The sequence below is a fragment of the Aotus nancymaae genome, unplaced genomic scaffold (assembly GCF_030222135.1).
Source record: "Aotus nancymaae isolate 86718 unplaced genomic scaffold, 86718_ANA_hifiasm-v0.15.2.pri h1tg000030l, whole genome shotgun sequence".
NCBI lineage: Eukaryota > Metazoa > Chordata > Mammalia > Primates > Aotidae > Aotus > Aotus nancymaae.
The window spans coordinates 12107929-12121179 of NW_026988443.1; the positions used below are offsets into that span (position 1 = coordinate 12107929).

General features: G+C 51.0%; 1 protein-coding gene across 2 annotated transcripts in view; it reads left to right on the forward strand.

The window, feature by feature from the left end:
* Positions 1-13251, forward strand: part of SLC12A3 (solute carrier family 12 member 3) — a 47462-nt gene that overhangs the window by 24682 nt on the left and 9529 nt on the right. Inside the window, exons 19-24 of one of the 2 annotated variants that reach the window (XM_012447907.3) lie at positions 1659-1741; positions 2032-2109; positions 3203-3304; positions 4538-4649; positions 9879-9965; positions 11716-11851. In XM_012447907.3, coding sequence (XP_012303330.1) covers positions 1659-1741; positions 2032-2109; positions 3203-3304; positions 4538-4649; positions 9879-9965; positions 11716-11851 — 598 coding nt within the window. The remainder of the gene's footprint in view (positions 1-1658; positions 1742-2031; positions 2110-3202; positions 3305-4537; positions 4650-9878; positions 9966-11715; positions 11852-13251) is intronic. The other variant, XM_012447908.3, reaches the window with a different exon arrangement.

Below are 13251 nucleotides of genomic sequence, written 5' to 3' on the forward strand. Positions count from 1 at the left end.
GAATACCTGGTCTCCAGCCTCCCTCCAACATTCCGACATTTCAAAACTTCAAAAAGCAGGGCCTGGGGCCAGGCGCGGTGGCTCACGCCTGTAATCCCAGCACTTTGGGAGGCCGAGGCGGGTGGATCACAAGATCAAGAGATCGAGACCATCCTGGTCAACATGGTGAAACCCCGTCTCTGCTAAAAATACAACAAATTAGCTGGGCACGGTGGCGCGTGCCTGTAATCCCAGCTACTGAGGAGGCTGAGGCAGGAGAATTGCCTGAACCCAGGAGGCGGAGGTTGCAGTGGGCCGAGATCGCGCCATTGCACTCCAGCCTGGGGTAACAAGAGCGAAACTCTGTCTCAAAAAAACAAAACAAAACAAAAAAAAGCAGAGCCTGAAAGGTCCTTGTCCCAGAGATATGTGATCTAAGGAGCCCAGGGAGAGCACTATGCAGCCCATTGGCCCAAACCCCAGTGGTGAGTGGGCTCTTGGGCACTGTGTCAATCAGGCAGTTCATACACCTTTGGAACAAGAGTCTTCAGACATCTTTATTTTATTTATTTATTTATTTATTTATTGAAATAGAGTCTTGCTCTGTCACCCAGGCTGGAGTGTGGTGGTGCAATCTTAGCTCACTACAGCCTCCACCTCCTGGGTTGAAGCAGTTCTCCTGCCTTAGCCTCCAGAGTAGCTGGATTACAGGTATACTCCACCATGCCCAGCTCATTTTTGTGTTTTTAGTAGAAATGAGGTTTTGCCATGTTGGCCAGGCTGGTTTCAAACTCCTGACCTCAGGTGATCCACCTGCCTTAGCCTCCCAAAGTGCTGGGATTACAGGCAATGAGCCACCATGCCCAGCTTTTGCAATTTATTTTATTTTATTTTAATTTTTGAGACAGAGTCTCATTCTGTCGCCCTGGCTGAAGTGCAATGGCGTGATCTCAGCTCACACCACAACCTCCGCCTCCTAGGTTCAAGTAATTCTCCTGCCTCAGCCTCCTGAGTAGCAGGCACTACAGGCGTGCTCCACCATGCCCAGCTAATTTTTGTACTTTTTCATAGAAATGGGGTTTCACCATGTTGGCCCGGCTGGTTTCGAACTCCTGACCTCAGGTGATCCTTTCGCCTTGATCTCCCAAAGTGCTGGGATTACAGGGGTGAGCCACTGCCCCTGGCCTCCAGACATCTCTGTAGACAGCCTAGTGTATGAGTGAAGCTCTTCTCACGAGCATGCCTGTCCTCTGGCCTCCAGTCTCAGCCATATGATTCTAATCCCAGCTACTCATTCTCCTAGCTGTGTGATCATGGGCAGGTTCCTCTCCAAAACTTAGTTTTTGCATCTGTAGAATGGGGGTAATAATGACCATCCCCACCTCCATGTGCAGACTCGTGGGGGATTATCCAAATGTATCAGGAGGACAGGGCTGACTTAGTTTCCCCGAGAACCGGATCTGTAGGTCCACAGTGTCACAGTCTGTAGAGCTGGAAGAGTCCCAGGGTGTTCTCCAATTCTGCCTGTACATTATACAGATGGGGAAACTGAGGCCCAGAGAACAGAAAGGGTGTGGTAGAAGGCAGAGCCAACTCTAGACATCCGGTCTCCTGGGTACCAGGTCATCTCCTGGGTGGGAGCTGGGGGAGAAGCTGGACCTCACCCCCTCTCTTTCCAGCGATGCCTTTGATTTCAACTATGGCGTGTGTGTCATGAGGATGCGGGAGGGGCTCAACGTGTCCAGGATGATGCAGGCGCACAGTGAGTACATGCCCCGCCCACTCAGCACCCCTGTCAAAAACTGGAACAGCCCAAGATGGGGATGAACTTGGCCTATTTGAGGGGCAGGAGAGGGCCAAGTGCAGCTGGAGTGTGAGGAGCCGGGCAGGAGGCAGGTCAGAGGGAGGCCAGGGCCAGGTGCAGTGGGGTCCTGGAGGCTAGGCGGGGCATCAGCACTTTCTTCCTAGCATTAAGGGAGCCCTGTCCAGGAGGAACCCACCTTGTCCTCAGACGAGGAGAGCCTGTGAACCATGCTGCCCCTTCTTTTGCAGTTAACCCCGTGTTTGACCCAGCGGAGGACGGGAAGGAAGCCAGTGCCAGAGGTGCCAGGCCGTCAGTCTCTGGCGTGTGTCAGTGTTCCCCTCACAGCTCAAGGCACTCTCGCCCTGTGGGGCAGCTAGGGGCGGGCCGCTGGGGAACTTGGTGGGGGACGGGTGGTTTTTTATCATAACAGTGGTGCCTGAGTAACGGGGGTTGGGAACTGGAGGGGCTTGGCTGTGTCAAAGATTGCCAGCAGCCAGGCGCAGTGGCTCGTGTCTGTAATCCCAGCACTGTGGGAGTCTGAGGCAGGAGTTCCAGGCTGCAGTGAGCTATGACCGCACCACGACATTGCCAGCCTGGGTGACAGAGTGAGACCCTGTCTCAAAAAAATAAAAAAAAAAGATTGGGCCGGGCACGGTGGCTCAAGCCTGTAATCCCAGCACTTTGGGAGGCCGAGGTGGGTGGATCACGAGGTCAAGAGATCGAGACCATCCTGGTCAACATGGTGAAACCCCGTCTCTACTAATACAAAAAATTAGCTGGGCATGGTGGCGCGTGCCTGTAATCCCAGCTACTCAGGAGGCTGAGGCAGGAAAATTGCCTGAACCCGGGAGGCGGAGGTTGCGGTGAGCTGAGATCGCGCCATTGCACTCCAGCCTGGGTAACAAGAGCGAAACTCCGTCTCAAAAAAAAAAAAAAAAAAAAGATTGCCAGGAGGTGGAGAATTCAGGGTCAGGGCATCATGGAGGTCCACCCAGCAGGCTCTGGGGCCCTTGTCCCCCTCCTGCCAAGGCCCCTCTAGCCATGCAGGGTGGGGCGGGATTTTCCTTCGTCCTCTCCCACGGTCACCCTGGGAGGCAGGGGGCCTGCAGTGCAGGTGGGAGGGCTCCTGTGGGCATCTGTGAGGGCACAGGAGGGTGTTTAAGAAAAGGGAGAGTGTACTTCCCTACCTACCCAGAGGGCTCTGTCCCCACCCCCAGTACTTACCAGAATCCCGGGAGAGAGAAGCTGAGAGCGGGGCAGGGGCACATCACAGCACTGAGTGTCCTGGGCCGTGGATCCTGGTCCACCTGCCAGAGAATCCGAGTTCAGCCTCAGAAGGGGTGTTGGTGGGGCCCTGGGCCAGGCCTGCCCAGATGTGCTGCAGCTGGCTCTGCTCTGACCTGCCCCTACCTCCTGCAGTAGACCCTAAGGCCCTGGTGCGGGAGGAGCAGGCCAGCACCATCTTCCAGTCGGAGCAGGGCAAGAAGACCATCGACATCTACTGGCTCTTTGACGACGGAGGTCAGTTCCCCGCTCGGATCAGCCCCATTGCCTGGGGCGGGGGTCTTCCTTCCCTCTCCTTCCTGGCCTGCTCTCAAAAGGGACGGGGCCTCCTGGGCCCATCAGTGAGCTCAGGGGAGCCTGGAGGGACCCCTCTGTCTGGCCTCTAGTTTTTCGGTTATAAAATGGGAAACTGAGGGAAAAGCTGAAGTCGCCATGAGCTGGAACCTTCTGACTGGATGGTCCTCAGGGGCACAGGCAAGTGATATAAACAGGGAGACAGGCTGGTGCCCAGGAAAGCTGTAGGAATATTTTTCACTTCACAAGGAAGTATACTCTCTCCCACTAAAAAAAAAAGAAAATGACTTTCAGCTTTATTGCTCCTTCCTTTGATAGAGTCAGAGATAGAAAGAAATGTCTTTGCTCCATGGAATGAGTTCTACTAATAACTGCTATAGGCTGAGCACTTACTATCTGCCTGACACAGAATTCCCTACCTAATGCAGTCCCAGGAAGAAGCTGTCATGATTAATCCCATTCTATACATAAGGAAACTGAGGCACAGAGGATTATGAGGTGATACATGACAGCTGGTTCTCAGTCTTGTGTGGAGAGACGACAGGGAGGGACGAGGGCTCCCCACGCTGGTCAAGTATTCAGTCTTCAAGAACTGCCAATGACCGAGTTTTATGTGAAACTCCTCAATTATTAAATGCCAGCTTTTTTTTTTTTTTTTAATTCTTTTTGAGATGGAGTCTCGCTTTGTCTCCCAGGCTGGAGTACAATGGCGCGACCTCGGCTCACGGCAACCTCCGCCTCCTGGGTTCAAGCAATTCACCTGCCTCAGCCTCCCAAGTAGCTGGGACTACAGGCATACACCATAAAGCCCAGCTAATTTTTTGTATTTTTAGTAGAGATGGGGTTTCACCATGTTGGCCAGGCTAGTCTCAAACTCCTGACCTCAGGTGATCTGCCTGCCTTGGCCTCCCAAAGTGCTGGGATTACAGGCATTAGCCATGGCACCTGGCTGCTAGCTTGTTTATTTAAATACGCTGCACAAGCCAAATAAACCCTACCCCACAGAGTACCATGTGCAACTTGCGTTTAGTCAGCCATGTTCATTATACAGATGGGTCAACTGAGGCCTGGCGAAGAGAGGAAGAGGTTTGCTAATGGCAGAGTGGGGCAGGAACCCACATAGGGCTCTTTCCTGAGTGTACTCTCATCGTGACTCTCGGGGATTCTCCTTGCCAGGCCTCACCCTCCTCATTCCCTATCTCCTCGGTCGCAAGAAGAGATGGAGCAAATGCAAGATCCGCGTGTTCGTGGGCGGCCAGATTAACAGGATGGACCAGGAGAGAAAGGCGTAAGTACAGAGGGCCGGCCCGGGGGCTGCGGGGACCACTGCCGGCTTAGCTCCACCCGAGGCTGCCCTCTACCCCTGATCCTCTACCACCACTCCTAAGTGGGTTCTGAGATTGTCTCAAAGCCCAGGGCCAGTTCTCCAGGCCACTGCAGTGGGCAGGAACAGGGGCAGGCTTCTCTCCCTTCCAGAAGCTGTTCTGGTTTCCTGCCTCCTTCAATAAAATGCGGACGCCTTAGGCTTTGGGACGACAGGGAGGGGAGTTAGGTTGTAAAGTCATAAATCTCTGGGTTTGGACAATGAGAAATATAAAAATAAGAAAGAAAAGGGATCTATCTTAGATTTAAAGTAAAAAAAAAAGACAAGATTGAAAACAAAAAAAGATAAAAAAGAACAACAAAAAATAAATCTCCTCCAGGAGGAGCCTGTATGAAATGAAGGACAGGCTGGGCACAGTGGCTCATGCTTGTCATCCCAGCACTTTGGGAGGCCGAGGCGGGTGGATCCAGGAGTCCAGGAGTTCGAGACCAGCCTGGGTGACATGGCAAAACTCTGTTTGCATATTTTAAGTTTTTTTTTTTTTTTGAGATGGGGTCTCCCTCTGTCGCCCAGACTGGACTACAGTGGCGCAATCTCAGCTCACTACAATCTCCGCCCCCTGGGTTCAAGCAATTCTCCTACCTCAGCCTCCCTAGTGGCTGGGATTAGAGGCACATGCTACCATGCCCAGATACATTTTTTTGTATTTTTAGTAGAGACGGAGTTTCGCCATGTTGGCTAGGCTGATCTCGAACCCCTAATCTCAAGTGATCCCCCCACCTCAGCCTCCCAAAGTGCTGGGATGACAGGCGTGAGCCTCCATGCCCAACCAATATTTTAAATTTTTATATAAATATTTTACATATATTAAAAAATTTAAATATATATAATGTTTTGAAAAAAGGAAATGAAGGATGGAGAACATGCCTCCTCCTGAGAAATGAAGTAGGGGCTGGAATCCTTTAGCACAGAGGTCCCCAACCTTTTTGGCACCAGGGACAGGTTTCGTGGAAGGCGGTTTTTCTACAGGCTGGGGAAAGAGTAATGGTTTTGGGATGATTCAAGCTTATTACAGTATTGTGCACTTTATTTCTACTATGATTACATGGTAATATATAATGAAATGGTTATACAACTCACCATAATGCAGAGTCAGTGGGAGCCCCGAGCTTGTTTTCCTGCCACTGGATGGTCCCATCCGGGGGTGATGGGAGACAGTGACAGATCATTAGGCATTAGATTCTCATAATGAGTGCGTACAGCCTAGATCCTACAAGAGAGTTCATGGTCCTCTGAGTCTAATGCCACTGATGAGCTGACAGTAGTCAGAGCTCAGGTGGTAATGCAAGCAGTGGGGAGCAGCTGTAAATACAGATGAAGCTTTGTTCACTGCCATGCGCCCAGTTCCTAACAGGCCATGGCTGGTACCTGTCAGCAGCCCGGGGATCAGGGGTCCTTGCTTTAAGGCAATGTTCCTGACGCATGGGATGCACGCTCTGGAGAGACAAGAGGTGACTTCAGTGGCTAGGAGATGAGGCAGCAAATACCACTGAGTCTTTTGATAAAAAGTGGCTTTTAATTATCCTCCAATTCTGGGGCTGATTTTGCAGAAGGTCCTGGCTTAGCCCTGGCCTGTCCTTCTGTTTGGTAACCTGTGCTTGGCTCCCTGAGCAAGAGGAGCAGGCTGGATGCATGGGCTTGGCAGGCAGTGGCATCTGGCCAGAACAGTGACCCTGGTTCAGCTACATGGGTTTTATTGGTTACCTCTTCCTGGCAAGAGGTGCTGGTTTTCTGTTTAATATTGTGACATTGGCTGGGTGTAGTGGCTCTGCCTATAAATCCTGGCACTTTGGCAGCAGGCCAATGCAGGAGATGGCTTGAGGCCAGGAGTTTGAGACCAGACTGGGCAACATAGTGACAGCCTGTCTCTACCAAAAAATAAAAAAAATAAAAAATAAATAGGGCTGGGCGCGGTGGCTCACACCTGTAATCCCAGCACTTTGGGAGGCCGAGGCGGGTGGATCACGAGGTCAAGAGATCGAGACCATTCTGGTCAACATGGTGAAACCCCGTCTCTACTAAAAATACAAAAAATTAGCTGGGCATGGTGGCGCGTGCCTGTAATCCCAGCTACTCAGGAGGCTGAGGCAGGAGAATTGCCTGAACCCAGGAGGTGGAGGTTGCAGTGAGCCGAGATTGTGCCGTTGCACTCCAGTCTGGGTAACAAGAGCGAAACTCTGTCTCAAAAAATAAAAATAAATAAAAAAATAAAAAATAAATAAGTAAAAAATTAACTGTGAATGGTGGCATGTGCTTATAGTCTTAGCTTACTTAGGCTGAGGCAGGAGGATCACTTGACCCATATCAAGGCTGCAGTGAGCTATGATTGCACCACTGCACTCTAGCCATAGTGATAGAACAGACCTTGTCTCTGTTTTTTAATAGTAATACAAATAAATAAAATCACGACATAAAATCTGCCTTTGAAATGTATCTAAGTTTGGGCCAGGCGTGGTGGCTCATGCCTGTAATCTCAGCACTTTGGGAGGCGGAGGTGGGTGGATCACCTGAGGTCAGGCGTTCAAAACCAGCCTGACCAATATGGTGAAACCCCGTCTCTACTAAAAATGCAAAAATTAGCTGGGTGTGGTAGTGTGTGCTTGCAGTCCCAGCTACTCGGGAGGCTGAGACAGGAGAATTACTTGAACCTGGGAGGCAGAGGTTGCAGTGAGCCGAGATTGTGCCACTGCACTCCAGCCTGGGCGACAGAGCAAAACTCCGTCTCAAAAAAAAAAAAAAAAAAAAGAAGAAATGTATCTAAGTCAGAATGTGAGTCGATTTAAACAGAAAAGGAAGTAAATAGTAAGGCAGGTGGCACACAGGTGTGGAGCTGGCAGGTGTCAGCAGGTGGAATTGGGCAGCTGCTGCTTTGAGCAAGGTCAGGTGAGGTGGGAGGCGGCAGGCTGGAGGTCTGCTGAAGGGTACCAACAGATGGGGCAATTTGCCCAAAGTCATGCAATTAATTAGCCGAAGAGAAGAACCCCTGCTTGGTCTCTAATGCCCTTTGCAACCATCCTGGCTGTGATGCCCCAGGGTCAGGGTAGAAGGTGATAACCTGGCCTCCACCACCCAGTCCTATGCCAGGATGGCCTCCCATGCCCCATTCTCTAGCCATCCACAGTGTGGGTTAAGAGAAACCCACAAATCCCATCTCTTTGTCGTCACCCCCACTGAGAATTTCTTCCCTGAAAACCCCTTTTCAGCAATGCTAAGGAAAGTGTTGCTTGGGAAAAGCAGCATCTGACTTCTCTGTGATCTCCAAAAAGTAAATAAGCCACGACACTGCTGTGCTGTCTCTGCTTCCTGTCCGGGCTCTGAATGGAAGCTGAGTTTAGTACATTTGGTTTAGCTCAAGGCTACGGCAGCCTGGGCTAACGGCATGTCCTCGGTGGGAAGGTTATGAAAATCCTTCCTCTGCCTCCCTCTGTCCCTTGATGGGCCACATCCTTTGCTCTCTACATAACCCTGGAGCAGGTCTATCCTTACCTAGGCACTGGCCAGGTCTGCCAGCCCCCGCTGCCACCGCACACCATTTGAATCTGCCCACGGCTCTGCTTTCAAAATTTCACTCCCCAAGGTCAGGGGCCAGCAGCGGCTTGACTGCTCAGCCCCAGCCTCGTCCTCCAGGCTTGTCTCTCATTTCTTCCTCTCTCCTAGCACACTCATGCATCCCAGCCAGCTCCTCACTGCCCTGCTCCACCCCCTGCACCCCGACACCTTCCCTCATTTTAACTGTTCCCTACCAACCAGTCCCGTGATCCCTAACCAGGCTGGCACATCAGAATCACCTGAGGCATTACCCAAACCAGGTCCTTCCCAGGGGTTCTGACTCAATGGTGGGCAAGGGGGTGGGGGAAGGCCCAGGCAGCTGTATTGTTTTTTGTTTGTTTGTTTGTTTTGAGATGGAATCTTGCTCTGTCGCCCAGCGGGAGTGCAATCACACGATCTCAGCTCACTGTAACCTCCACCTCCTGAGTTCAGGCAATTCTAACTCAGCCTCCCAAGTAGCTGGAATGATAGGTGTGTGCCACCACGCCTGGCTAATTTTTGTATTTCTAGTAGAGACAGGGTTTCGTCATGTTGGCCAGGCTGGTCTTGAACTCCTGACCTCAGGCAATCTGCTCACCTCGGCCTCCCAAAGTGCTGGGATTATAGGCCTGAGCCACCACACCCAGCAGGTATATTGTTTTGAAGGCTCCTTGGGTGATTTCAGTGTAGACATTCCCCTGCCCCACCTGCTTTGGCCTGTAATACCCTTCGTTCACCATCCAGCCAGACTGCCACCTCTGTGAAGTCTTCCCTGACTGCTGCAAACCACAGGTCAACCCTCTCCATTGACCTTCCCTGTTAGATGCAAAGTCAGTACTGTCTGGCTTGCTACTCCTGGTTCTGTACCAAGTTTCTTGTGTGTTATCTTTGCTTCCTCGGCCACTCCAGCATTTCCTTTATTCAACTTTCCAATCCTTAGAACTTTCCTACCCAAAGTGTTGTCTGTGGACCAGCAGCACCGCATCTCGTGGGAGTGTGTTAGACATGCAGAATCCCAGGCCCCACTCCAGACCAGCCGAATCAGAATCAGCATGGTAACAAGATCCTCAGCAGATACATAGACGTGAAAATTTAGGGTGCGCTAGTACAGAGATGGCCACCAGATACTTGGGAAAGTCTTGTCAATTACTTTTCTGTTTCACTTCTCATCATCTAACCCATTTTATGAGTATTCGTCTCCTGTCTGCCCCTACTCCCATGTTCTATGAGGGCAGGCTTTCTGTTTTCCTCACTGCTACGTAGTCAGTAGGTGCTCAGTAAAAATTAGTTAAATGAATAAATATATTTTAAAACTCTCAGGCTGGGCCTTGTGGCTCCCATCTATAATCCCAGAACTTCGGGAGGCTGAGGCAGGAGGATCACCTGAGACCAACATGACAAAACCCTGTCTCTACTAACAATACAAAAATTAGCCAAGCATGGTGGCACACACCTGTAATCCCAGCTACTTGGGAGGCTGGGGCACAAGAGCTGAGATTGCACCACTGCATTCCAGCCTGGGAGACAGAACAAGACTCTGTCTCAAAATAATAATAATAATAATAATAATAATAATAATAATAAACCTCTCCATGTTTCCTCCAGGATCATTTCTCTGCTGAGCAAGTTCCGACTGGGATTCCATGAAGTCCACATCCTCCCTGACATCAACCAGAACCCTCGGGCTGAGCAGTAAGTTCTGTGTTGGGGCTTCCAGGCAGAAGGGCCAGCTGTGTGCCTGCAGATCCCTCTGCCGGCTGCCCCCTTTCTCCTTGGTAAGCTAAGGGCAAAGGACTCTCCCCTGAGCCCTTCCTAGATGTATCAGAGGGCACAAACTCTGCAGTGGTTGTGGCCAGGACATGTCCCCTCCCTGGGGCTGAGGGTGTCACTGGGCAAGGCGGCTGCAGCCCCTGATGTTTGTGTTAACATGTCAGTGCTGGGAGTGGGGAAAAGGTGAGTGACCTGGGCAACAGCTTCCTTCCTCCTTCCATCAGAAGGCAAGAGAGCAGATTTTTTTTTTTTTTTTTGAGACGGAGTTTCACTCTTGTTACCCAGGCTGGAGTGCAATGGCGTGATCTCGGCTCACCGCAACCTCCTCCGCCTCCTGGGTTCAGGCAATTCTCCTGCCTCAGCCTCCTGAGTAGCTGGGATTACAGGCACGCGCCACCATGCCCAGCTAATTTTTTGTATTTTTAGTAGAGATGGGGTTTCACCATGTTGACCAGGATGGTCTTGATCTCTTGACCTCGTGATCCACCTGCCTCTGCCTCCCAAAGGGCTGGGATTACAGGCGTGAGCCACCAAAGAGCGCAGATTTTTAAGCAAACACTTCTGTGAATTTGTAGCAATGACCAATGGTATGTTCAGCAGGGATCGCTTGCTTTCAAATGGTGTGATTTCGTCTTTTTAAAATAAGACATTTACAAACGGGATTTGCATTCTGTCAATCAGTGTGCATGAGGTTTTCCAGGACACTCTCCTCACTAATTATGTTTCCTCCTGACCTCCTAGCCCTAACTTTTCTCTGACATTTCCCAGCCATAAGGATGTCCCCCACCTGGACAGGAAAGGAAATCAAGATAAGCAGAAAGGAGCCATGTCATAGTGATGGATGCATTGGCACCAACCATTTGTTAGGAGCTGTGCTTGGTGCTGCAGAGGCAGAGATGAGAAATCCGCAGCCCAGTCCTCCAAGCATAGCGGCAGGCTGGTGGAAGCCAAGGCAGTCGCAATGCTGCAGAGACAGACCAGGATGCCAAGGAGAGTACGGCTGTCTCTGTTGGTGGAAAAGCAAAGCCTTAAGAAAGGCCTTGATGATTAAAAAGAGACGGGGGAGATCTTCCAGGCAGAAGGGACAGCAGGAGCAACATACAGACCTCATCTAGCATCTGATTTTTATTTATTTATTTATTTATTTTTGAGACAGAGTCTTGGTCTGCCACCCAGACTGGAGTGCTCTGGTATGATCTCTGCTCACTGCAACATCCACCTCCCAGGTTCAAGTGATTCTCCTGCCTCAGCCTCCCAAGTAGGTGGGATTACAGGCGCCCACCACCACACCAGAAAACACACAAATTTATTTCTTAGGCATTTGGGGTTGTCCTTACTGCTGTGTCTGACCCCCATTGGCCGGAGTCAGACCTCACAATCTAAACTAAAACCTGATTGGCTAATAACTTAAAACTTTTCCAAATAGGTAGAAGCAATGGAGAGCTGGGACATGCCTGTGAGCACATCCAGCACAGATATCTTGGTTAAAGTATAAGGACATAGAATGTACTACGTGCCTGTAAGCATGGCATGTTAAACAGCTACATAGCATAGGGCTTAAAGTTATTAGCACACTTACAATTTACTCTTTAACAAGAAAGGAAACTTTAAAACGAAACTTTTCTACTCCCCACATCATCTCAGCCAGCCTCACCCACTCTCTCGTCCCCAGCACCAAGAGGTTTGAGGACATGATTGCACCCTTCCGCCTGAATGATGGCTTCAAGGACGAGGCCACTGTCAACGAGATGCGGCGGGACTGCCCCTGGAAGATCTCAGATGAGGAGATTACGAAGAACAGAGTCAAGGTGCAGGAGAGGGGCGGCCTTGCCGGGGTGGGTGGGGGTGGGAAACACGATACATCATTGGGTCAGGGACAGGCGTCCTGCATGTCCTGAGCTCCCCAGCCCCTCCCCTCGATCCTCCAGCCTGCCTTCCACTCCGGCCCCTGAGCTATCTTCACGCCACAGTCACTCAGGCTGATGGGTTACCCCACTGTGGAACTCAGTGCTATCCTTTATGTGGGAGCCTGATGCTCCTGCCCATCTTGAGTGAGGCCCGGCAGTGGGCATGGACTGCCCTGAGTCCTCCTCCCTCTCCTCCCCCTTCCTCTACACTGGGTAGAAGAGATTCCTGAGACTTATGGTGATGGCCAAAGTATAGTTTGTCCTGTTAGGCTGGGCGTGGTGGCTCACCCCTGTAATCCCAGGACTCTGGGAGGCTGAGGCAGATGGATCAGTTGAGGTCAGGAGTTCAAGACCAGCCTGACCAACAGGGTAAAACCCTGTCTCTACTAAAAATACAAAAAAAAAAAAAAATTAGCCTGGCATGGTGGTGAGCACCTGTAATCCCAGCTCCTTAGGAGGCTGAGGCAGGAGAATTGGTTGAACCTAGGACGGGGAGGTTGCAGTGAGCCGAGATCACACCAGAGCACTCTAGCCTGGGTGACAGAGCAAGACTCCATCTCAAAAAAAATAAAATTTGTTCTGTGTCCTGTGGGACACAGCGGCCTGACCTTCCTCGCTTAGCCTCTAGACCCTGCCCCTGACACAGCTCAGAGCCATGGTGCCCCTTCCCGACAGTACTTCAGGACTCTAAGGGCTAAGATAGAGAGTGTGCCTGTAGCTGTGGTCGTGTCAAGGTGGGGTGAGCTCTGGAAGGGCAGGGAGTGTCAGTCATTCTTCACCACGAGTGATTTTGTCCCCTGGGAGACATTTGGCAACCTCTGGGGACATTTTTATTTGTCACTACTGGGGGGTGGGGGTTGCTACTGTCAGGCAGTGAGGAGAGGCCTGGGATTGGTGCCAAACATCCTGCGATGTGCAGGACACTTCCCATGACAAGGACTCATATACCCCAGATAACTACAGTGCAAGGTCCAGAATCCCTTACCCAGGTTAACTCCCTTCCCCTCGGTCTCCTGGTCTCCAGGATAGGGTGTCCGTCCAAGATCAGTTCCTGAGTGTCAATCATTTCTGAACGATTTGAGATAGGCCTTGGATTGGAAGGAGTCTCCCACCCCCAACCCAGTCCCACACAAGCTTTGGGGACTTCCCTAATCTGTCAGCCCTGAGACCTTGCCCAAAAGGGCTTATGCAGCCATCTGGGTCTTTGGAAAATGATGAATAAAACCTTGTGTCCAAAGGAGACCCTCCAATATTCTGTTACAGAAGAAGTGGGGTGACCTGTCCATGCTCCGAGTTCACCT